This window comes from Scophthalmus maximus, chromosome 16 (assembly GCF_022379125.1).
Source record: "Scophthalmus maximus strain ysfricsl-2021 chromosome 16, ASM2237912v1, whole genome shotgun sequence".
NCBI lineage: Eukaryota > Metazoa > Chordata > Actinopteri > Pleuronectiformes > Scophthalmidae > Scophthalmus > Scophthalmus maximus.
In genome coordinates, this window is record NC_061530.1 from 755,292 (window position 1) to 782,273 (window position 26,982).

The window sequence follows — 26,982 nt, forward strand, 5'->3', positions numbered from 1 at the left end:
TGCCATTGGTCACTGTGTGCCCCAGACCCCAGGGGGTCATGAGGCCCATAAAACCCCAGCGCACCCGTATTTTCACTCTCTTCGTGCCTCTAATTTCAAGGAGACAACTCTCTTCTCCAACCTCTCAACGGAGAGCCAAGACCACTCTTTCTCCTCTGGGAGAAACCATTGCTCTTGGACCCTGACCTCCATGCAGGCCTGCAGAAGCAGACTGCTGCAACTTCCACAGGCAGCAATGCAAGAGCCTGCCAAAGGACCAACCAAGGCTGGAAAGTCTGGTTTGACATCAAAGACACAAAGTCTGGCCAACTGATCAAGCTCTGGAACCACCAAGTAGAGTTAGTGTTAGTTAGTGTTGAGCATCTAACTCTGTGGAGGACATAAAAAGGACACTGAAACCACACAGCATGACTGCTGCATCTTTCTGGACACACAAACAGCATCCCAAAAGGACTATTCTTCTTCTTTTCCATGGACTTGGTAACGTAACTTGGGCATACAGCAAAGCATAACACAATACGGCTAAGCATAGGAATGTTTAACCTTAAAAGTGTACTGTATTGATTTGAGTCAATGTGTTCACATAATGTTGTTGTTATACCTATCAATAGGTTATTTTGGTGTTAGACCCTGTGACTAACCCTCTCTTAACCTGAAACTCTTTGTCCTGCAACAAATGGTCTTATCAAAGAAGCACAGCATGTGGCCGAGCCGACACCTCTGATGCTGCCATTTTGTAGTTTCTTTGTTCACTGCCATCTTGTTTGTAGTACTTCTTAGAACTTTGACCTTTACGGCCACCGAGTCTGTGTACACACACACACACACAATCTCAGACTTATATATATTTTGTTTGTTAGATTAGATATTGTTGTTTCAACTTGTCTTTTAAATAAATGTGATTAAATATGCAGTCTGGTATATTTAATGTTGCATAAGTGTCAGTATTGCCAACCTCTGACCTGTAGAACTCCAAATCCTTCAACCTCTGCTAACTACCAAGGTGGTGATTCTGGTGGTAATTATTAATTTAATTATCAATCAGAATTCCAAATTGATAGTTAGCATATTGTAAATGAGACTGAATCAATTGATTGGCTATCATTTCCTTTCCTTTGAAGGGTGGTACCCCGAGGAACTTTGATATTCATCATCATCATTCATCGTCTTCCGCTTTATCCATTAAGGGTCGCGGGAGCCAATCCCAGCTAACATTGGGCGAGAGGCGGGGTACACCCTGGACAGGTCGCCAGCCTATCACAGGGCCACAACCATTCACTCTCACGTTCATGTCTTTGGACTGTGGGAGGAAGCCGGAGAACCCGGAGAGAACCCACGCATGTTACACACGCATACACGGGGGAGAACATGCAAACTCCACACAGAAAGGCCCTGGTTGGTTTGAACCGGGATTAGAACCCAGAACCTTCTTGCTGCGAGGCGAAGGTGCTAACCACTACACCACCGCGCAGCCCAACTTATTTTGATAGCCATAACTGATCAATTATATTGCTTAGACAAATGGTACTTTCATGTCCAGGCACAACCTCCTTTATATTGCACATTTTCAATTTATTCTATTTGTTTAGTTTCCTGTATATATTCACATATTGTACAGTATCTGTTTTTTCTAGTATAGTTTTTCTATACCGTTTGGTTTTGCCTTACTTTTGTACTATTGCACTATGGTTCCAAGAGAAACGGATTTCCACTTCCTCTGTATGTCTGGAACAAATTGATAATAAAGTTCACATACCAATACAAATATTTACATGCACAATGAAAGTAAGATATCATCATATCTAGAGTATAGTCATAGCTGCAACTCAAGTGTGGCAAAAATGATTAGAAGCAGGACCGGGTTGATTAAAGGTGTGTAAAAAGACATGCCAGGAATGAAAGGAGGTCACAGATTTGAGTGAACTAGGATTATTTCAATTTGATGGGGCTTTAAATTTAAAGGCACAGCGTCAAATTTCTTTGGATATTGTGTGTGCAAATCCCCCATTTCTGTTGTGGATTGTATTGTTGGAGAAACATATCCGTCAACGCAAATTTAAAAAATCGACTATTTGGTATGCATTCTCCCTGCTGACCATCTTTCAAAAGTATGGATTTGGGATTTGCATACCACACATACTGTCTGTATATGTGTTGCCTTCATTCAACTATCCAAATTAATTTTGTTGGATGACAATTGTTACACACATACAGTATTGTGATGCCCATAATATAATACAGATATAAGTTTTGTCTTATCATTGCCAAATTGCACAGGAATGATTTTATCTCTCTTTAGTCATACCTTAAGGCGTACATATTGCAAACGATTCTCTTTTAATAGCTCTCAGAATCCTGTCAGTCATTTATTCAATCAGCCCCACTGTCTGCCGAATGACAGCCTCTCTCAACGACCTTCTAGTGACCATTGTGGCACTCTGCAATGAGTTTGGCACTGCGTTTGAAAAGAAGAGTTGAATCTATAACCTGTTTGGTAGAGCAGAGGACAGAGACAGTTGACGGGATGAAATCCTTCACATTGCTGTAATGGGTATAATTAAACAAAGAAAGGGGCTGTTAGGTTAAATTACCCGTGACATTCACCATGGGTAATGACAGAAATTCAGAAGGTTAAATAGCTCCAGGAGCTGAATGACTTTTGACATAAACGTTCTGTTGAACGGGGAATTATAACAGAGCCTGCATGGGCAGATCCAATACCCTACACATTGGACTGTGGAGATTGGTTTTAAAGGACTTACTTTTAATATTTTGAGAAGAGCTGTGTCTCAGACACAATTGTGAGACAAAAAAAGCACTGTCTGGATAGATTGTTTACAACACTGGAAGCTATTTGAGTTGCAGTGATCTGAATCGTGTGCTGCTGAAAAGTACACCCACTCAAACAAGTAACCATGGCAGGAAAAGAAAAACTGAAATTAATTATTTGTTTCTCATATTGTCTCTTACCTTGATGTATTCCACCTACTTTCCAAATAGGCTTGTGTATGAAATTTGTCAGTGAAGCTATGTTCTCTCTGGTCCAAACATTGACCTCCACACATAACAAACACCCCAATTAGTGGATGAGAAGGTGAACGAGTCTCGACCTGATCACCATGCAATTACCTCAAGTCACCCCTTGAGCAGCCGCCCACACAACTAACTGTGAGCATGTAACGTTTTCCAATAATACTGTAAACGACTGTAAATAAAGACAGAGCTGTGCAGTACATTATGAACTTTCCCAAAAGTTTCACTTTTCTTCATACATTTCAAATCAGTCCTTGGCTGACTTTTTTCACCTCTCTCAACCTCACTTTACTGGTGTTTTTCTTCTAGTCCCACGGGCTTTCTCTCTGCGGCTGATTGGCTGAAATGAATACTGTGATGGGCTCTCTGGGGACTCAACAGAAAGCAGAGAATCATATCATACAGGATAATACATGCTAAACACTTTATATTTAATGGTTACTCCTCTTATATGAACTTTCATTTCTGTCAGAATAAGACTAATCAGGAAAAAAAAGTCTCTATTTAGAAAAATTACCATACACATCATTAAGGAAAGTATACATTTGTTTATATAATTTACAATGAAATACATATAGAGTATAAACTGTTATGAGTCACAATGCAAAATATGAAATGATATGATAAGAACCAAATATTACAAATAACATCAGCCATTAAAAAATGGCAGGTCAGTATTATTGGGTATTATACATAGTGTCACACTGTATTATTTGCATTATTTTACACCCTTACACTGTCAGTTGATCATGTCAGTATTCTTTTTGATGGTTTACATTGGATTTTTGGACTTCTCCCTCAATCAGTTTTCTACTTCTGTTTGTAATTTTCAAATATCTGTCAAAATTATATTAAATGTGACCTTGACAAGCATACATAGTATCACCCGTTAACTAACTAGGGACTTAGTGAGTGTGAAACGAGCAAACATAAACATAGCACATGCTAATTTGACGTAGAGGAAGTTAGGTTTTGGATACAGTACAAAGAAGTACCAGGCAATGAATATGCTGTGTTTTGCACACACTGCAAGTGTCCTCTGCAGTCGCCCAAGGTGGAAATGCCAACATACAAAATAATTTTAAAACTAGTAAACATAAGCAGTGGGTACAGACTGGAAATAGCACTGCTTCAACCTTCTTCAGTGAGGCAAGCACCAGCAACAACCAACTTAAAGGGCCCATATTATGCCCCCTTTTACACAAGTTACATTGGTTTTCAGGTGTGTGCACTACATATCTTTGCCATTCCATGTCAAAACACCTCAAGGATCAAGCCACAAAGCACCCTCCTCTTTCTGTATAAACAGCCCTGTGAGACTATGGTCGATTCCAGCGCTTTCCTGCTCACATCTCGCCCCCCTTCCCTTCGTGTACCGCAAAGCCCTGCCTCGCTCCGCCTCGCTCCTCCCCGGGTCTGCTGCGCAACTACGGCGTTGCGCTGCCATGTCACAGTTGCACGTGACAAGGCACATACACAACGTATAGACCCGGGAGGCACAGCGAACACGTTCTCCATAATTACAGACAGAGCACATTAGGGCTGGGCGCGAGCTACCTACGCCAGCCCGCCGCGAACTACCCCGGTGGGCCGCGAGTCTAGCTACGCCGGCCGGCTGCGAGTCTAGCTACACCAGCTGGACCACTTATACCGTGATTCAGTCTTCTGCCATATCGCCCAGCCCTAGAGCACATACGATCTTGAAAACGTATATTTGCCTCCTCCGGGGCTTCGCCTCGGACAGTTGGAAAGGCTCCGTCTGTCAAAAAGAGATGGGTTGCCAGTCCGGCGTTATGTTGGTCTGTACATCCAACAACAGAGCAAACATTATTATATCTTTTGGCCATGCCCGCGGTCGTCGTTCGCTTGCGAGGAGAAAATTATGGCATAGATGCGATCTGTTTTTCCGCACTTCAAGGGGGGAGGTGCTGCTCAGGTTGGGGGCGTGGTTGCCCCAGGAGCAGGAGTCAACTTTGCACGGCCAACCCAAACCACGAATCAACGACTCATTGTTTTCTTGTCATTCTCCTTCGGCTGGCAGACACCCCAGATAACCAAATATAAGGGGAGGCAGGCTGAAAAGGTGCCTGGAGCATAATATGGGCCCTTTAAACGGGCAGCTCAGGAGGAACCTTTCAGCTGTGTACCTTAGAGAAAAAGAAAAAGATGAGTAGCCCAAAGTATATTTTTGTCTTTATTTTATGTTGATTTAAGCCACAAGATATTTCAAACCCAACCAACCAACAAGCAGACAGGGAGGAAAACGTAACCTCCTTGGCAGAGCTAAAATAAAACCTAACTCTGCTGAACCCACTGTATGTCACCTGCCCATTACAATACTTGAATGTAGTAGTGTAGTTTTTTTTACTTCTCAGTAGCTGGTGGAGAGCAAAAGCTATAGAAGCTATTGTATCTGTCACTCTTTCTTTCAAATGAACACTTACAATATGCCGTTTGTGCAATACATAAAGAGGACAGTCATTATTTGCACGACTGCAAAAGGTCACTTGTCAGGAAAAAATAACCACAGGTCATTTTTTTGCAAAGACCAATGGTGCTCTACCTCTTATACAACAGATGTACAGTATTTTATCATATACCATGTTGTGGCATTTGATTGTTGCTGAAGGTGACTCCAGAGAGAAACCCTTTAAAGGGGCAGTAAGCAATTTTGGAGAAAGGTTGTCTCTCTTTGTTGTGATTTTCATGTCAGGCTGCTAAACAGGGACCTCGGGTATGGGAGGTCGACGCGCAAACCACTAGGCCAAAACTGCGGCGTTGCAGCACCAATTGTTTTGTTTGAGCCGAAAACGCAGATATTTCACCAGTGCGCGCAGAAAAACAACAAGCTAGAGGACTATGAGGAAATATTCACAGATTTTTACAAAGTATGTTTTGCTTAAGAATCGCTTACTGCCCCCTTAAGGCATAGAGTCCAACTTAAACTTTTGTAGCTCTTGTAGTTTGAATGGTTGCACACACAAAATAAAAATAATAACAGAACAACAAATATGGGTATAGTTAGAAAAGGCATGTCAACAATAACATTTTATGTGTAAGGTTTGATTTTATCTTTTAATGAATTGTTTAATATTTCGTGAAATTTACTTGTCTATATATATATATATGTATATATAGTGTATATATATATATATATAGTGTATATAGTCAATGCATACTGTCTGTCTATGTACAGTCATTAATTTAGTTTAGCATTAAGGGGAAAACAGCTGTTATGTTGACCAACTGCTGGCTGTAGCTTTATACTGTGTTTACTTACAAAAGAGTGGACTTGACTCTGTTGTCTGACATTTGGCATCAGAGCGAAACAACAAAGCCTCTCAGAAGATAGTGTCCTCCTCTCCTCCCCCATACCAAGGAGTGAGTCTCACTAAGTAGGGTCTGGGATTACAGACAGGTTGCTCAGGTTCAATCTCAAAGGTAGAGGATGCCAATGAACTCAGGGACCCGGTGGGAGTCTCTGACCCCTCATTTGCATAAATCTTGAGGCAGTCAAACGGGGGAACATGAGGGTCCTGATCAGCCTCTGCCAGCCTGTCCAGAATAAACTGCCTAAAGACATCATCCTCCGGCCCAATGAGGTGCGACTCTCTGAGAGACATTCGTATGCTGGCTCTGACGTCATCCCTCCATAGCCTCCTCTCTCTTCTCCTGTGGGGGTGGTGACGCAGAGGAACAACGGAATGGCCGAAGTCCAGGTCTACTCCTCCATCCACGGATTCTCCATAATACAGCACCTTCGAAGACACTGTCTCAGGCAGCTCCAGCTCCTTCACCTCCACATCGTGCCCCTCCTGCTGTTTCCGCCTGTGTCTCCTCACCTTGAGCATTATAATTGACAGTACTGCAGACACAACACAGTTGGACATCATTGTAGTTAAACACCAGGACATGAGCACGTTGAGAAAAGGATGGATGGATCATGCACATATGTGAAAGTGCACTGAAAATTAAAGCATCCAGATAAAATTTTCTGTAACTACTTGTGAATGCAAAAACCAAAAAGAGGGCAAATTAGGCTATACTTTATATTCTTTAATCTCAGGTTTCACACAAAGAGTTTTTCTCTTTTTTTTTCATTTGCATAATGTGGCAAAGCAGTGTTTATTGTTTCCTCCGTGTTTTGACCCAGTATTTTTCTCATCTGACAGAATCTTAGAATAGCAGGTATCGTCATTAATTTTTCATGTGACGGGCACTGGAAGGACGCAAAGCAGCTGAGGTCATAATAAAGCTTTTCACTATGCAAACCCATCAGTGTCCCAGGATGGCATTGCTACTGATGTATTGCAACCGATACGCTCATTATCTGACATCATTGCTCTGTAAGCTTTCAGCATTTTAAAAGTATGCGTTAAAAGGCACAATGGTGAAGAATGAAAATATCTGTGAAATATACTGTGGAATTATCCAAATTTCTTTAATTCCTCTATACTTCTAGAAACAGAACCACTTACAGATTTTCTGTAAATACTTATTCTCCCCCGTGCGATTTTATTGGTTTATCAGTAAGTAAAAGACCCTTAAGCTTCAGCAGTCTTAAGGGTTTGCTAGACCCTTAAGACTGCTGAAGCGAATGGCTACACAAAATTTCGGAAAGGGAGATCTTATGCTACTGAAAGTTTGTTACTGTGATCAATTGTTACTCATCATTTCCGTATTTCAACAACAATCTTTTACGTTTTTACTGCATATCAAGCCACAAAACTGAAAAAAATGTATAAATGGTTTAGAAGAACTAAAAAGATTGCTGAAAACATTAATCAATTAGATTTTGCATCGTATAAAGACAAAGAGGAATCTCTTTACATACTCCAACTGAATCCTTTAAGCCAAAATTAGCCAGTGAAACATAAAAATAAGATTACAATAACTTATTCAATTTGTTTAAATTAAAAAAAGAATCTGATTTTTTACCAACTTATTGAAAGTTAAATGAAAACTGTAACGCCATATTTTTATACACTCAATTTTATGATGTGAGGTGCTTAGACTTCTGAGAGACCTAAGTCATATGAAGTATATTCTTTCATAAAATTGTTTGTTATATCATAGTCTGATACTCCAGACTAAGATGGGTGTAAATACATGTTTGTACCTGTTAGTGTGACTAGGCAGAACAAAAGCCCTAACAATGTTTGCAGGCTGACCCCCATAGAAAGAGCAAGGGCCTCCACCCCTCCTGTGGGACAATGGCCGGCAGGTTGGCAGCTGCACACGCTGATGGTCAAAGTGCTGGTGCTGGAGAGAGCTGGGGAGCCGCTGTCTGTCATCACCACAGGTAGGAGATACTGGGTCCGGTCCTTGCGGGTGAAAGTACTCCTGCGTGCCACGATGCTGGCTGTATTGTCTGAAAGGGATGTCAAGAGGGAAAGGGGCACTTTTCAGCATTCTTAAAAAAATTTGAAATAACTAACCCGGGTACCACTGCAGTGTGAGTGCTGATGTTGTGGGGTAATAGAAAAAGAATTTGAATAACAAGTGAAGTGACACACGCAATGGAATTAAAAATACAATCCGAGCTCTCTGGAAGGCCTGAGCTCCTTGTCAAATGTAATTTTCAATGTGTAAAAAAAAAATCTAGAAAATCTCCTTCAGGTTTGGGTGCACCTGTGAGATTTCATCAAGACATTGAACTCATTTCTGGGGGAGAAATATGTCTTATGACATGGAAATGTGTTTTTATTAAAAGTGCTCCCTCTTGATTCATTATTGATTTTCTGGTTGCATTTCACTCTAGATACATTTCATTCTAACTTATTAAATATTTTCAAGCATTCATCTGCTGCGCATTTTTACAGCCCATTTTCATTATAAATTTTGAAAAAGGGTAGACTGCCCACTGATTTTGAAGCAAACAGTCTTTCAATGTACTTACTTGAGAGGCTGTCAGACACTAAATCTGCAACCCATTGAAGGATTTCATCCCAAACCCACTATTCTTTCAAATTCCATCTTTTTCCCTTCATTCCGCCTTTTTCACACAGTTACACTGCCACTCGTGTGTTAGCTGATTTTCTGGTAAGCTGGTTTTTCAGTTATTTGATGCTAGACAAACTAGTGAAATGTCATGACTGACGGATGACATTGACCCTCAATTTGTGTATTGGCGGAACATTGACACCGCAGCTTCAAACCAAGATCACTACTGTGCAGATTCTGGCACCAAATGATGGTGGCACCTGTATATAGAATACTTTTGCCTTGATACAACCTTTGTTGTCATCATCAATACCCGCTTCCCAAACTCCGCATACTGATTTGTCCTTGGGCAAGACAGAAAATGCGCAGTAAATACCAGTGCTATATGGATGTGTGTGAATGGGTGAATGTGATTTGTGCTGTAAAGCAGAAATAATATATGTGAATTCTATTTTGGTATACTGTATGTTGTCTCTTTAAAACAATAGTTTGACATTAAGGGAAATCTGCTTAATCACGTTCTTGCCAGGAGTGAAATGACAAGATCCATGCCACTCGCCTATCTGTGCAATTTACATTCACCTCAGAATAAAGACTGGGAAGAGGGAAATAACCTCCAAAGGTAACAAGATTTGCCTACAAGACATGCCTAGCAGGTTTTAGTGACACATTTAATCTACTAACATGGGAGTGACACAATTCTCAAATAACTCAAAGCAAACAAGTATATTTCCCAAAATGTTGAGCTATTCCTCTGAGTATGTAAAAAAAGAGTGCTCATGTTCAAGAAGTGAAGGTTCAGTTGCAAAATTCCTGGTCCAGGACAGCTGATTTAAGAAAGTTGTATTTAAGGACCAACTACTCAGGGAGCTGTGTACACACAACAGGGACACACTGATGTAGGTTTGAGTGAGTCCAATTCATTTTACTGTTCTTCTGGTGGTAACTTGATCTGATAAGCTTACCCTTCCCTCCATATTCAGGATAGTTTGGTTTAGAATGGTCATGTTTTTTGTTGCTGTGATATAGTATTACTCTTCACAGTGAGCAGCTCTTTCAATGGAATATACAGCTACTTCTTTCAGACATTTAAAATGTTTTAATCGAATGCACAACCCTGAATGGGATTAGGATAAATAATAAATGTAAAATCTGTCTTATTGTGTCTTATATGTTGCTTATTATCGAGGCAAATATTCCCCAAATGATACCTTGATTATCCCTGATAGTGAAGTTTGGATTGATGTGGTTCGCAGGGACCATAGAGAAGTAGAAATGGTGTCCCTCCACAGGGTCGTCTGGATCAACAGCACTGAGCACCTGAATAATCTGAAAGACAAAGGACAGTAGCTACATACTGTATACACAACAGATTTTATACATAATCATTTTACCTTTCTCAAAAATGTGACTCATTTAGCAGCAACAATGTATGGACGTATTATGTTACACTATACAATAGTCAAATAGGAATCATTCGAGTCCTTGTGTAAAAAGTATTAGTAAAAGAAGAATACTTTATGTAATATGATATAACAGAATAATAATGCTGTCCTCATTCGTGGAATTTCTTTTTGCATCACTGCTACACAGTAAATCATAAACATCAGTATATCATGATATACATACTTCTCCTGCCTGTGTCCCCTCACAGATATATGGCTGGTAATCTCTTGCAAGCCTTGGTACATTGTCGTTTATGTCCAGCACTTTGATGAACACCACCAAAAAGGAGGATAGATGGTTCTGGACTGCAGTAATGAAGATAGACATTTACTGGAGTCCACATGGTGCATGTATCATAAATGCTTTGTAAAATATATATCAAAATGAGACTTAAAGGGGCAGTAGGCAATTTTGAACCAAGACACTTTGGTAAAAATCTGCAAATATTTCCTCACGGTCCGCTAGCTGTCAATTCTGTGTGCCCCCCAAAAATACAGTTTTTTTGGCTCAGTCCTGCCCATTTAAAGTGAAACCCCCCACCCCAAAATAAATTTCGCAAAACTGTGTGCACTTTGTAAACATCACTCCCCGACACGTTAAGAGACGTGCTAGCAAGTGATGCTATGAATCAGGGAGTTTGGCCTCATGGTTAGCGCTTTATTCTCACATACCTGAGGCTGTGGGTTTGCAGTAAAATCATCAACTACAAAAAGAGGGAGACAAGCTTTCTCCAAAATGGCTTACTGCCCATTTATCCCAGATAAATATTGTGTGACTTGCAAACACACAAAAAAGGAAGTTGATGTTTCATTGCATTCTCCATCACAAGATGACAGGAAAAAAACAGGAAGTCCTCCCGAAGAAATGTTAATCCAGTTTTTCCCAAACTCTTCTGTCAGATGAAATCAAGTTTCCCTTTCATTAACACCATTAATTATGTTGAATTAATTTATTTGTCATTTCGCACTTTTAGTTTAGTTGTATATTAATAGTAACCACTTTGGGCGTCTTAAAATCAGATGATTCAACACATTATTCATTCATTTTAAGGTTACTATTTTAACCAATTATGCATTAGAGTTTGCTAACTTTTTAATTGTCTATTAAAATGTATTTATTCATAAATTTGCTTCTTCCTACATTTATTCAGCGATCACATATGCACACTTACAGTATAGAGGAACCACACATCATATAATAACTAGAGCCAAACCTATTTAACTGTTGGCTGATGAAAAACGGCTCGTAGGAATCATTGCCATTTTGTTAAACTACATATACTGGCCGATAGATCAATATTGGAAATATTTTACTCAGTAATATTGTTATTTTTGCACTGGCCTCCAAAATAACCCAAATTGGTCCTCCTCTAATAGTTGCCCTAGTAAGAATAAATGTTCATTAAGTTGGCCAAATTAATCCTACACAATTTCACAGGACATGACATTTTCCTTACCGGTTTCCTTGGCTTCAACAGTCACATTGTGCCAGTTCGTAGTCTCTCGGTCCAAAGTTCTAGCAACAGTTATTGTTCCATTCTTCGGGTCTATATTGAAATCTTTTGTGGTATCGCTCCTTTTGTCAAGTGAATATCTAGGAGAAAAAATCACCGTGACAAACATTTAGCAGGCGAGGTTGTTTACTGGGCAAACAAGTCATTGCGATGCCACAGGGAGGCAAAATGCAATATTTTTGACAGACATCCATCATAGAGGGTACACACACAAGCTGTTGTGACAGTGTCAACAACACTGACAAAACAAAGCATGGCATAGACACAATTTTTGTTGTTGTTTTCTTCAGTTAGTTTAATTGAATACTATTTTTAATCAGGCCTCATATTGTATCTGTTTATCAAGCTAGAAACAGTTAGACAGGGAATCTTGAAAACATTGCCTAGAGAAAAAACTATCTTGTTCTGTGATATGGGTGACAAGTGAGGGCATGCATTTTTTTATGCATGTAGAAATAAACTTAATGAATAATGAATATTAACTAATTAATATAATAATACTTATAATAAACTAATCTACATCACTGACCACCAGGCAAACTAAATTGTTTATGAAAGAAACAATTGCTTAATTGTTATTCAACAGTTCTTTCACACCAACATACCTTTAACACTTTTTAATGATTGTGCATGACTATTAATCCATGGTGAATTAGAACAAGGATAAAAGCGCTGAATAATGAAGCATATCTATGAGCCACTTTGCTGATAACAACACGTAGAACAAGCCTAAGCAAACTTAATCATATTTACTACAACTGAGGAAATCCCTAAAATGTCAGACGGAAATTATTAAGCAATGAAACACTGGAACAGCAGTCAACAACAGGCTGAGGATGAAATTCGGCACCTGCCACTCTTAAGCCCTGCTCAGATGGACTACAGGCACCAGTAGTGCTGCTGTCTCCTCTGAAACGTGCCCCAGTTGCAAATGACTATAAATCTCAATTCCATATGCCACCTCGTGTGGTGCTTTATTACATTCCCACGTCCTAGCCTTGTCGCTTTTGTGATAATACCATGGCAATAGATAGAAAAGCCTTTGAGGTATTAAAAATTGTCATGATTTATTCAGCAGGGCTCATTTCCTACTAAGGTAATATGAGATAAATATGACCATGTACAGGGAATCCAGAGATCAATGGAAAAAATGGATGCACCGAGCTAGTAACACTATTTGACAGAGAATGATTTTTCACCCCGTGGAGGAATCTGTCAAGGGATGTTTCTCCCCCACCAGCCTGGTTATCTAATTTGTCGTTATCACACTGGTAGTTGGGTGGCAGATGCCATTCTTCCTGGTTTGGACAATTCGAATTACCTGATGGGATTGCCGACTGTGTCGGTGTCTCTAGCACTAACACTGCCAAGCACAGTTCCCACAGCTGCATTTTCAGGAACTTTCCACCAATAGACCTGTGAGAGGAAGACAGGCGGCTCGTCTACATCTTCCACAACGATCTTGAGTGTTGTCCTGTCCCTGAAGTCATCCAAAGTCAGAAAACGAGTGTCTATGTGATCATTAACTGCCTCTGCAGCCATAACAAAACGTCTCTTTGTTTCGTAGTCCAAAGGCTATGGAGGAAAGAAATATATATTTTTAAATCATAATAATACAGTAGCTGTTATAAACAGAAAACAGATTGACTAATCATCAGTAAGACAGCTTAAAGAGTAACAGCTTTTCAAATATATATATATTTCATAATGATCCAACTTTTTTGCGCAAAATTAAAGATCTCTAACTTCTTGCTTCATTGAGCGCTCTCTGCCCCCCTTTCTCTCTATCTCACTCTCTCTTTCAAAATCAGACTGACCACTGGGAGAATTTCTTTCTGTGTTAGTGTCCCTTTAAAACATCCATTCATTTTTCCGGTTAGGGTTAGGCAGGAAGGCAGGGACGGCAGCATACACTCAGTAGATAACGCTTTCACTGTGCACTGTTTCATGCAACAAGCGTACAATCCTCAGCAGAACTCTGTAACTAACATTCAGTTACATTCTGTAATAAGGACCCTATCATCTATAAGACAATTATTTAAGAATTTAAATCATTGAACATAAGTCAAGCCACAGGTGGGTCATAGGGCAGGCCCAGAGTTTGCTAGGAGCTCAGTGTTATCAAATCACAAGACTTCTAATACACATATAGTCTCCTTTATGTGAATGAATGTTTTTTGTTTGAAAAACTGATTTCTGTTTGGGTCTGTCAGTTTAGTGATGCTTACAAACTGCAAACACAGTGTTGTGTGCTGCGGTCCACACCATTTTATTCACAGAGCCAGAGCTGTGGCAAAAAAAGAAAATTTCAGCGCACACACAAAACTGACAGCATAGCGGACTGCGAGGAATTATTTGCTGAATTTTATGAAAAGTGTATTGGATTAAAATCACTTACTGCCCCTTTGAGTATATATGAGAGCAAAACAAAGAACGTTGCTCAAACATAGACTGTTTATAAAAATGGACATAGACTCCGAGTAAGAAAAGTGAAGCCAATGCAGAAGTACCTAAGCCACCAGGGGCTGGCTCCAAAAAAAAGTACTAAGCCGTCTGATCAGTTTTCCGCTGTTCCGTTCTTAAGAATTTCAGAATTAATGCGTATTAGGGCTTAAAGAACGGAAGGTTTGAAGATGTGCCTGGATTTATTGACATTGGTCTGGCATGATTGGCAACCAAACTTTCGGACGAGGCAAACTGGAGGGTAAATGGACTGTATTTATATAACACTTTTCTAGTCCTATAGACCAGTCAAAGCGCTTTACAGGACAAGTCACATTCACCCATTCTCACCCATTCTTACACCGCTGCTATTTACCGCACTTTTCTGTCGCATTCATACACTGTCTGTAGAGCCGTCAGAGGCAATTCAGGGTTAAGTGCCCAAGGACACATCGGCATGCGAACTGGGGGAAGCTGGGATTGAGTCGACCTTCTGGTAAGTGGACGACTGTCTCTACTGAGCCACAGCCGCCCTGTGTGTGTGCCCACCAACACTATGATTCCTGGCTACAATACTGTTTGAGGCATCACGTTAAAAATAAAGTGAATTGATGTAAAAAATAAATAAAATGTAGAAAATATGACTGTCATAGAGAGATATGCTCAGTTTATGTATTCACCTGGGCTAGCAGAACCACTCCCTCCTGCGTCACTGGGTCTGTTTTGATGATGAAAGTTGAGCTTTCCTCCAGGTCATCATTCAGGGTGTAGGTCATTCTGGCATTTATGCCAATGTCTCCATCTTCTGCCATAATCCTGCCCACTGTGGTGCCCATGGCTGCATTTTCAGGGATGGCGAAGGTGTACATGTCTAAAGAATCAAGGGTGTCAAAATGATTCATATTGACACCATTAACATGAAAATCCTATCCAGAATAGGTTTTCACAAGGGATACAAAAAATATGGATGGTACCAATTTGGTAGTTTTCAAGCGCATAATGATAACCCACATCAGGAGAAAACCAACAAATAAATCAAAGTTGCATCATTAAAATATCACCAACTTGACAGTCAGTGTTGCCAACTCCTCAGTAAGGAAAGTAGCTATTGGCTGTCCTAAAAGTCGCTCGAAGCCGCTAAATGACGGCATCACCTAATTTGCATAATTGGCCATGTGCATGTAATTCTAATGGACGCCGTAGGAGAGAGGAATAACATCGTGGGAGAGACAAAAAAGGGAGTAAAAAACCTTGAATATGTTTAGAACTACAAAAGAACTTTCTTCTGTCGATTCTTGTTTTTTTTTATGAAATTTGTCGCTAGTTGCTTTTTTGAAAAAGAGTTGCTAGAGGGGTCTGAATACTCGCTTAATATAGCGACAAAGTCGCTAAATTGGCAACACTGTTGGCAGTAAGTTGTTCATAGCAAGTCAAGATAATTTGCTCGCATGTACAGTGATAAAAACAAATAAACATTGTGGCGAAGGGTCAATTTGTGTGAGCCACAGATAAGTTGTGGCAAGTCTACATAATCCCTAACTATATAAGAAGATGAGAAAATGCGATTGTGTCTTTGAGCGACTTCATTTGAACGGCTTCCACAGCTGGGAGGAACTCAACATGCAACATGCATAGCTGCTCCAGGGGGGAAAGAAATCCTGCTGATAATAATTTGCAATTATGTGACAAAACAGAGGACACAGTTCAAACTGAAATGTGGTCATACAATATTTATAAGGCCTTTTTGACTGAACATAGAATCCACGGGAAAAGTAGCACCTGCAGTAAAAGTGAATGTGACATTAATAGTTGAAAGTATTGTCCTTTGTCTCATTTCTATAGAATTGATTTCTTCCCAGGGCATTCATTTAGTGTGTTTTATCGCTGAGCAAGCTAGGTTTGATTCCTAAGGTCATGACAAATATCCTTTCATCTGTAAATGACTAGATTTTTGCTTGTGCATGTGCACAGAACATCCCCATCTCTTTTCCTATCTCTTTCACTCCATCTCGAACTTTGGGGTTTTTGATTCCCTGTCAAAAATTTATTGTGGGCCCTTAGGCAAGGCCCTTATTGCTACCTGCCAACCTCAGATATGACTGAAACTGAAAATAATAGGTTATTGGAAGTCGCTTTGGACAAAAGCGTCAGCTAAAATTAAAGTAATGTAATGTAAAGATCTATCTCTTATTCCTCAACTGCGTCCTTTTTAATTTTGACTGCCAGCTCAATAACAAGAAGTGTAAACTCCTCACCCAAATGGGAGAAGTGGGATCAAATGAATATCACTTAGATATAACACTTTTCATGCCCTTGCAGTCTGTAACAATTTGTAGTCTTTCATTGATTCCCTGAGTGTATGGTGTGGGGTTTGCATTACTTTGAGGCATAAGTGACTCACGGTGCTGGAAAGTGGGTCCATTGTCGTTGACATCAGTCAGGCTGACAGTTACTGTGGTGGAGGAGGAATAACCTCCACTCAGGCCCAGCATGTCCTTCACCTGCACCACCACCAGGTACTGCTCCCTGGCCTCGCGGTCCATGTGTGGCCAAGATGTTAAAATAATCCCTGCAGGTGGAGGAGGCAGACAACTGAAGATTTGGCATCAATCAGATTAAGCATAATGTGGTTGGATTATTATTATTTTATAAGCGCCAAATGCAAGAAAACAAACTTTATGGAAGTAGTTTTTTTTGATGTGTGTAAAATGAATCATCACAAAAATAAATATCAGGAGGGTTTTCCGATGACTTAATACTTCTTTCTTGCTAAAGTGGAGGCTGTGGGCAGCAGTAAATTGCAAAATGGACTAAATGGACTGTATTTATGTAGCGCTTTTCTAGTCTTATCAACCTCTTGAAGCACTTTACTGTACGTCACATTCACACAGACGCCGAACAAACAAAAAGTCTGTGTAAACAGATGAGCAATCTGAATCAAGAGAATGAGATTGACGTGGCAAATTGATGCTGTCTTTGCTTTGAAAGTCATAATTTCTACCACTGGTTCATTTACAGTAGTCTTGGGTTTAAATGGATTGTATTTATATCAAGCTTTGGTGGTCTTATCTACCACCAAAGCGCTTTACAGTCACTATCACCCATTCACAGGCACATTTATAAAGGATTTACAACATACTTTCTACTTTCTGCACACATCATTAATAAACTGCCGGCATAGCCATAAGGGGCAATTTAGGGTTAATTGTCTTGGCCGAAGACACATCAGCCCACGGACTGGAGGAGCCGGGGATCGAACACCAACAAATACACACACACACACACACTATAGCACACACTAAGATGATAGGTTTGTTAAAAAGTGCCATGTTAGGTTTTCTCTTCAGTGGTGATGGCTGCAGAGGGTCCCTGTGTCACTTCCAGAGCACTAAAGCTAAGTGACTTTGAAAATTTTGAAATAAGTTGAAAATGTTACTAAACATTTAACACATAATTTATGTGGCTCTGTTTCTCCCCCCTTCTCACTACCCCACCATTGCCTGTGAATGTTTATCAAGTCTATTTGAGGTTTGAGTTTTATTACACTCGGCTTTCTCCTTCTGACACCTTCTACACCTATGTGGGTGAAATGATAATTTTTAAATTTAAATGATATTTTAACCTACATTTCCTAAACCAATGTAGGTGAAAGATTACAGAGCCTTGTGAAGTCTTGCTCTAGCGTGTGTGTGTGTGTGTGTGTGTGGGTGGGGAGTGTGTGTGTGTGTGGGTGGGGAGTGTGTGTGTGTGTGGGTGGGGAGTGCGTGTGTGTGTGTGTGTGGGTGGGTGTGGGGTGGGGAGTGTGTGTGTGTGTGTGTGTGCTCTGACAACTGTTGCAAATGGCGAGCGGACTCCGGATCTCACGTTAGTACTTGACAAAAACACCTGTTGACCATCCATCAAATTTTGACAGGTCATGACGTCACAAACACCTGTCGACCATCAATCAAATTTTGACACAAAGTAGAGGTAGTATCTCTCTGGTGTAGGCCAGCTTCCCTTACAATTATTCCTTAATTTACTCCTATTTTGAACCTACTTTCAGGTGCATGTCAACTGGCAGGTTAATTGAAACCATGCACATAACTACAATTTACAGGGGTTTGGTGAAATTTGCCACCTACCTTTTAATGAAAACTAACAACTGGCAAAATAAAAAGTTAGATTTGTGAAGGTCAACAACACATTCCTAATAGCCCAAACTGAAATAAAAGCCTCAATGGCTGTCAGAGATACCTGTCTTTGGCTCCACAGAGAAGTACGGCTCCCCCTGGAGGATGGAGTAGATGAGCTTGGCGTTGTTTCCAAACATGGGATCATCAGCATCTGTGGCTGTCACCTGGGCCACTCTGGTCCCTGTGGGGGGGACCAGAGTCAGACAGTCAGAGTTAGCTCAAGAAGCAGTTCCAGTCCAGGGGGAAATAAAGTGATTATGCCATAGTCCCGCAGGGTTTGTCTGTCTGGCACAGGGGGAGGGGGGGCGGAGAGGGATGTTGACAAAAGGGTGTGGGGTGGGGTTGCAGGGTTGGCTGTGCAGGCTTCTCCAGCCCTTTAGCGACATCTCTGTCATTATATCCAACTAACCCTTGTTTTCTCTCCTTCACAATCTGATTGAGTTTTACCTCTGTCTTTCACATTTACTACTTTTCTGCATTGACCATATCCTTCTCCTCCCCTTGCTGTGCACACTTTCTTTCTCTCCCTCAGTTCTCTCATCTATCGCATAATTTTTTTTCCAGAGGGAGCTCTGTCTGTCACAAAGCCAGGCATTTACAGCAGTATTTCTTATTTTCAATTGCCTGTTCTCCAAACTTCTCCTCTTACATCCTTCTTGGGTCAAACACAGTAAGATTTTTACAAATTACATATTATGCTGCAAAAGGAGATTACATATAAATTAAAATGGTAATGTTTGTGATATAAAAAGGGCAGTGGTTACAATAATATTATTTAAGACATTTTGCCATAAAGGCATCCACAATATGATACAGAATCCAATACTTTCAACCTCCTGAAAGAGGACAGGTGACAGACATTCATATCACCTTCTCTTTATCGTCTTTGGGGGAAGCAGGGATTGAGACACTGACCTTCTAGTTAGTGGACAACCCTCTCTACCTCCTGAGTCACGGCCTCCCTATCAAAATGAGTGGAAATACTCCACAGACCTTTTTCTGAACTGGAATTAGAGAGCCATTTATTCATGTAAGATTTGGTTCCAATGAAAGCTGTTTGTAGACAGTGAGGTCAGTGGATTATTCTTAAAAGCAGGACGCTGGAAGGACATGTCGCTGTTGAATATTTAAATATGTGCACTGTACACAGCCTTGTACCATAAATTGCATTTCATTCATCTTTTCTGTATTGGGATGAAGGCTGAAATCTAACAAATTTCTTAAAAGCCTGAGCAGATTTTTTTGTTGTTATTTCTGGGTTTGTTTGATTGTTTGTTTGTTTGGGGTGTGGGGGGGTGAACTGACACTTTAAATATAATTCTGCGTGCCTGTATCTTCAGCTTTTTAGGTTAAAGGGTAAACATACCTGTTGGACACATCTCTGGGATGCTGGACACATACGGTTCATTCTGGAACTGGGGTACATTGTCATTGATGTCCTGCACCTGGATGATAAACTCTGATTGGGGCTCCTCTGGTTCGTTGGACCTCCTGTTGATTGCCTGGGCTTGAAGGACGTAGAAAGCCTTTTCCTCACGATCAAGCTTCTTCAGAGTCCGAATCTCACCAGAATACTCATCAATCTCAAACACATCTCCAGCACCTTCCCCTGATAAAATGTACTTGATAGAATACTCGCCTTGGTCATAATCAGACTTGAGCTGCAAAAAGAGGAGGGGGCCACACAAACTTTTTATCTTTTTAACATGGTTTTCTGAGGTACTTAAAAAACTAAAAATTTCAAAGTGAAGTACCATGGACATGGAGAAAACTCAATATGAAGCGGTACCTGGCCAATGACACGAGGAGTGGGATCTTCCTCTGGGACAAACAACTGTTTCCAGATCCAGTCTCTCTTCAGGCGACGGTGCAGATGAGTGGACCCCTGGGCAAAATGTTGGGCTTCCAGACCCTGAGTACATCTCATATCACTCAGCACCCCACCAGGAATCATAGAAAAGAATGTCACTACAGCCAACACCCCTGGCGTGCTCATCTTGACTGTCCATCTGTGTATTTCCTCCACACCTCCCATGGTTAGTGGACAGTAGGTAGAGATGTCACTGGTCTAGTGCTACAAATTCTTCATTCAACATCACAGAAATCCATGATACTTGCAGTATACCATCTTGTTATGATGTGGTTTGCATGCATGCTCATAGCTCTGAAACAAAAGTTAAAAACTTGATTAATTGCTGTGCACAGAGATTGCAAAAGGAGGGAGTTGAAATCTGTAGCAGTAGTAAAATCCAAAAATCAAGAGTTTACTTACACAAAGCTACAATCATTATTTTGGTTTTCTTAATATCAAATCTGCATTTAAAGAGCGGGTAGCCTATTTATCTGACAAATATCTAACTTGAAAGAAAGGGTTGTTATTTAAAAAAGACTGGTCTTTCTTTATCAGCAGTTACCAACCAGTACTTGCAGTTGCTCACAGGTGTATTACAGAGTGGTTGAACTTGTGGGGAAAATAGGAATTAGATTGGATCAGCACGATCTATCTATGTTGAGTCAGCACCAAAACAGAACACTACATGCTGCCTCTAAACCATTAATGTTAGCTAAAAGTTTCAGCAAGGTGCCCAAATAGACAGTTGAAATAGTTAGCTCGAAGTAACAAATAAACACTTAAACATTGCAATAGTAAGCTAAAAATAGTGAGTAAAGGGGTGTCCCATGAGGACTGTGTTCAGTTCCACCTTGGAGACTATGATGACATGATCCTTTTTTTGTCCATCAAAAGAGTTTTTTCCAACACATTGCAGAACAACAATATAATACGCTCAAACAAGAAAGCCAACAATTTCAATTCAATTTCAATTTCAATTTAAAATAAATAAATAACTGCAAATCTTCTTTTTTTGCAACCAGTAGTTCTGCAGATGAGGTTAAAAATCAGCCCTCTGTTTTGAATTCAGACAAGGCCCTGTATTGTGTTTCACAAAGGGGAAGCAGTGCCTGAACATCATTCCTTAAGCATGACACTTCACTCTGCTGCTGACTAATGAAGACGTCTAATTAGATCAATGTCTCCCCAGATAAGGAAAACAGAGACACACATGCCTGTGACAAACCATCAGTCAAATCTATGAACCAATTATTACGTGCACAAAGATCAGGGTCAAGAGTGTAAGGACGATGAAATTGAGACCACAGAAATACAATAGAGTGCACTGACAAGACTACTAAAATATGCAGACTTGAATTTACTTTCCATTGCATATCTGGATTAAATGTGGTTTCTTTTTCAATAATTTTTTTCTCCTTGCAAAAATGAACACCCAATGTCAACTTTGTGCAAACATATCACCATCAAAGAGGTAGTTTGTAATCTTATGTTACCAAGGGTATCAGGTTCTAAAGATAACCTCTTTGTTTCAACTCAAATTAACAGTTCTTTCACACACATATTGTTATTTTGGGGCTGTGACCAAATCTGGCATTATGCTGGAGACGCAAACATTGCTCATCATTCGAAGATATTTTATTCTTTTATTTTTTTGGTCTCCTTGAAACAAAATTCAATACAATGGATTGTAAAAGCCATTAATATAGTGGGAGTCAGATTGATGATTTCATCTGGTAAATGATCCCCTTTTTGAAAAAATTACAAGTTAAGAAAATAAAAGTACTTATTCATTAACTTTGGGACAGTTTGGAATAATGAATGAAACTCAAGTACACTTGAAAACAGGTGCAAGTATCGAACACATTATACTAAACGTTCCATCGTTCGAACCAGTATTATCATTCTCAAATTGTTGTTTGAGCAAACAAGGATGTACTGCATCATGATAGATTATGACGTACTACATTTCAAGATTTCCATAAGCAAATTTGATATGTTCTAACCAGGAGTGTCTATGAGGTAAATATAAATGGTTCCAAAGTCATATCTTCATTGTACACTTAAAACGGCACCTCCTATTGTTAGGGGTCCTAGCCAGCGGGGTTGGGAACCGCGTTTGCGAGGCAAAGCGGTTCCCAGTTGTATTTTTTGTTTGCACCTCCAAAAATTTGTGAATATATAAAAGGTTAAAGTATTTTGGGGTATTTTCTTCTCTACAGCACACGTGTTTAGCTTGAACCTGTGGGTGTTCTTTAGCTTTGCAACCATTTATGACTTTTGTCTCATAGAGTCTTTGACTTTGAAAAAAACCAAATTGATTTGTCTAGACATGAAATCCTGAACCCAGCTTTATAATTATCTCCAGTCAAGCATACTGCATTGGATCATTTGTTATTAAAGGGCCCAAATTGGAAAAATTGCGATTTCCTGGCTTTTTTCATAATGAATAAGGTCTAGGGGCTCTAAGTAACGTACCGTGTCAAAACGGTCAATAAACAGACAAATATACACAGCCTGCATTCAGCAGCTCCTTTTTTTAAGAGGCGTCAGGACTTCTGTAGGAATGTGCTGTCACAGCTACACAGTCACCGCCTCCAGCCATTCCCCGCACGGCCCACCCGTCATTCCGTTGCTGAGTTATCAATTACACGAGTAAATGTCGAGGAAACGCTGTTTAGTTGCTGTCAGGAAGCTACGTCCTTGCACAGGCTTCATTATTATTTATTATTAATTCATGGCACAGGCTTCCTAAGAATATTAATATAAGAGACCAGTGGCTAATGCCCAGGAAGCGGCCAAGAGTAGGTGTTTGTTTTCATGTATATCTTTACTGGCTGGATTCATATCTCCATGTATAGTGGAGTGACATTCCAATTAGTGGCCAGTGAATCGTGACCAGTTATGGTCTTTGATAGAGCTGCCAAGCATATGCCCAAACTGAACTCCTTGAGCCAAAACTTGACAACAGCTCTCAATGATGTTACTCTGAGCAACTACTCAGTTGTCATCATGACAAGCAGTCCGCTGAAAAAAACTCCTCAGGGGTGTCAGGATTTAGTCAAGTGGCTGGACTGGTGCACAGGTCAACAGATGTTTTACAACATATGCCTGCCAAGATATGCCTTTCAACAAAGAAGTGAAGAAATTCTGGGAAAATAAAAGGGATGCCAGCTCAAGTTATATGAATTGCGAAGGAGCAGGGAGCAGGTTAAAAACAATATATGTCCATAACTTAGAGTGGTATAGGTTCTGGGGGAAATTAAGAGAAAATATGAATATTACAGATATAATATCAAGATTTTTTGTTTTTTCTAAAAGGGTCAATTTTCTGCTTTCAAGAGACCGGCATGTCTACATGACATGAAGTATATGCAGAGTGCCCTGTGGTTGACAGCCATTCATTACATCTAATAGGCCTTCTTCCCATTTCCGTCAGACCTCCTGTAGCCTGCATTTTCAGTATGCTACTCAGCCACATGACAGAAAGATAATGAGCTGCAGTCTCACAATGGTGAGCACTAGATGCGGTGAGATGGTCACATTATTTTCCTCTATAGAGTTGTGTTCTAGATAAAAATATGCCATTCTTTTGTTGTAATGAGTTCTGGATGCTATTTGTTGTGTTCTATCATTTATATGCTTGCTACTTTATACCACTAGGTGGCACTAGTTGAAAAGCATATAAGATTAGAGTAAGAAGAAGAGTTCAAGATGGCGATTACAGAATGTACGATGATACTATGGTACTGCTGATACCATGTTGTTGTACGGTTTGTATACACTTTACAATGGCAGCTTTCGCCTTATTCCTGCACAACCGAGGTGTATCTCATTGCAGGACATCCGTCCACTACCCAGCTGCTAATGGGGCTGTTGAGAGGTTTCATCGTTCCCTCAGAAGCTGCATTCAATCTGCAATCCAGCAGTCACAACCGTGGCAAGAGACTGTAATGAACTGGCTTCAGGTGTTCCGTGCAACGCCACATGCAACAACTTCCACTTCACCCTATGTGGTGAGGAATTTTCATCTATCCTCCCTGAAAAAACACTTAAGACGAGTCTTCTCAGGCACCAAGCAAGGTCATCTCATCTATGGCAAGCCAAAACATTCATTGAGTAGCGGAAGTCTCTCTCGAGTTGTCATAGTCGTGGGGAGATGACGACATTACTCAAAGCTAAATACACTACAGAGACCGGGGATGGGCAGACTATCTTGGGACGCCAAACACTGTGAACCTGTTGATCTGTGTAACAAACCGGAAGTCTCCTCAATATTGAGCTCTTATAATAAATACTAATGCTTTAGACATCCATGTCATCAGTGGACGCCTCTGCTCGTCATGTCGTTCAGAGACAACAGACCAAGATGCAACGCTACAATGATGCTAAACGTGGTGCACGCCCACCTTCTTTTCGACTGGGAGAGAGTGTGGGATAAGGAAACCTCACCATTTTCCTAAAGCACACTCCAGATTCACTTCCCCTGTTACTGTGAGATGGAAAGACATGGAATGCCACTCACCTTGCCCACTTTCCCTCCATGGCTGAACAAAACAGTGACACTTCCGAAGTGCCACATGCCCATGTCAATCATTGCCACTCTCACAAACAGCCATGAGTTAAGTACAAGCCTAAGTGGTACAAGGACTATGTTATGCCATAATCTGCACTATCTTGAAAGCTCAGATGATGTGATGACTTGATTGTATACAGTTTAAGTGGCTAACAAAATTTAAAACAATAGTGGTTATGTTTGAGACATATCATTAGAACTAAATGACAAGTACACTTTAATTTCAGATTCAATGCACCATTTAATGTTTAAAGGTACCTTATTTACTATTTCTTGTGTTGATGATAAAGGAAAGTACTTAATAAGTTTTATTGAACATATTAGTCTTTTCTTATTCCTGAAGGATTTTGCCTTTTATGATTTGTTGCACTGCATGCACTCATTTTATTTGAGAGTGTAATCTTTTACAGAGAAAGGAGTTATTGTGTTCTATCATTTATTTGCTTGCTACTTTATACCAGCATATAAAACGAGAGTAAGAAGAAGAGTTCAAGATGGCGATTACAGAATCTATTATGATACTACGTTACTGCTAATACCATGTTGTTGTACGGTTTGCATACTTTAAGTAAACAGCACTTGTTCAAGATACCAGCATCCTTGATTAATAAGAAGAACTACACATTAATATGTGTATAATGTACCAATGCAAATGTTGAAATGAAGTAATAGAGATAATCATTGATCCAGGTCATATTTATCCACAAGGGTGTTGATCCAGGACCAACTCAACTTGGCTGTAGTTTCTTGAAGACGTTTCACATTCATCCAGCCTCTTGGATGAAGGTTTAAGTGCCTTTAAGAAACTTGCATTCATTGTCTGACATTAATTGAAAAAAGACCTGGGATAATGTGAAATACGCTCAGATCACTTAACTACAGCTATTTTCAAACTTGATCGAAAACAAACAAAGAAAAGGCAAAAAAATTAACTGATACTACCAAAGTTATTACAAAACGATATACTATGGACCACTGCACAGGTCAGCTACTCAATAAGAGCATTAAGACATATGTCAGTTAAAAAGATTTCAAATTATCAATACAGAGGCCAAAATTATCAAAAAAGTTTTTCACAACTACATTAATATGTTATACTTCATGAAATCTATTTATCTTATAAATCACCTAAGATGGTTATTTTAGAAGGCGAGCTGTGGCATAATGCCAGCATCCATTTCAAAAGACACAAGAAATTTAGAATATAAAGAACCTGTGGACTCCTTTAGAATTGATTGCATTGAGTTATTATGAATTTCAATCTTTCTAATGGTGCTTTTAAGCTGAAATCCTATTCTAATGCTGTCTGTATTCCTCTTTACATCTGTATTCCTCTTTACATAAAATGTCAAATTATATATCGAATCATCTTCTGACAAAAGATAATCTCTTATAAGATGAAGACCACTACCACACCCACCTTTATGTGATTCTGCCGTCTCCTCAAGCCACTTATCAGCCACCATCAAGAGAGATCATCATGGGGTGTAAGTCAAATCAAATCTGCTTAACTAAATACGCTGGTACTGGAAAGCAATTCAGTCACCACAATAGCAGAGGGGAATATGCATGGTTCTCACAATGCGTAATCCCCTCCACTTACGACCTCCCCTTTTATTCTTCCTCTTCCCTTCTGCAACTTCCTGTGAATGAACAAACACAGGCTCTATTGTTGGGACTTGTATCTGAAGACTGAAGAACACTCAGGGCCTTCATCACCATGCAAATAGTCACAGCGCAGACTTACAAATGGATTTCTATCTGTTCACTCTCTCCCCCCTCCCCATGTTTTGTGAACAATCCAGCGCTTATTAGAGTCGAGCTGGATCATGGAGGGGTTGGTCATTTATCCATTGCTAAGCCACCATTTCTTGTGCTGAGATGACAGCAACAGTCTGTTTTGTGACATTCAAGCCAAGGGAGAGTGCTTTTCCTGCATGTTTCATCCTGGTATGGTCACATCTAAAAATGACATGTCATGACACTGAGTTGCAAAATAAGTCAA

At 40.0% G+C, this 26,982-nt stretch overlaps 1 protein-coding gene across 2 annotated transcripts; it reads right to left on the minus strand.

The window, feature by feature from the left end:
- Positions 1-5,214: 5,214 nt before the first annotated feature.
- cdh19 (cadherin 19, type 2) lies at positions 5,215-26,563 on the minus strand. 2 transcript variants are annotated; one of them, XM_035611966.2, is made up of 12 exons: positions 26,398-26,563; positions 20,342-20,716; positions 19,919-20,213; positions 18,614-18,733; positions 16,779-16,946; positions 15,058-15,248; positions 13,257-13,510; positions 11,879-12,015; positions 10,606-10,727; positions 10,188-10,305; positions 8,153-8,404; positions 5,215-6,898 (listed from the first exon to the last, which is right to left on the minus strand). In XM_035611966.2, the coding sequence occupies exons 2-12, from the start codon at positions 20,585-20,587 to the stop codon at positions 6,375-6,377; spliced, it is 2,427 nt and encodes an 808-aa protein (XP_035467859.1). In that variant the 5' UTR covers positions 20,588-20,716; positions 26,398-26,563; the 3' UTR covers positions 5,215-6,374. The 2 variants fall into 2 exon arrangements, with proteins under 2 accessions (XP_035467859.1, XP_035467861.1); XM_035611968.2 differs by having other exon boundaries at positions 6,739-6,898; positions 8,205-8,404; positions 26,398-26,561.
- Between the last annotated feature and the right edge of the window lie 419 nt (positions 26,564-26,982).

Excerpts from the sequence above, each read along its gene's own strand:
- cdh19 (XM_035611966.2), bottom strand. The coding sequence starts at position 20,587 with ATGGGAGGTGTGGAGGAAATACACAGATGGACAGTCAAGATGAGCACG. Across the intron at positions 18,734-19,918 it reads CCCAGAGATGTGTCCAACAG|GGACCAGAGTGGCCCAGGTG; the intron begins GTATGTTTACCC and ends TCCCCCCCACAG. Across the intron at positions 6,899-8,152 it reads CTGCCTAGTCACACTAACAG|TACTGTCAATTATAATGCTC; the intron begins GTACAAACATGT and ends TTGTGTCTGCAG.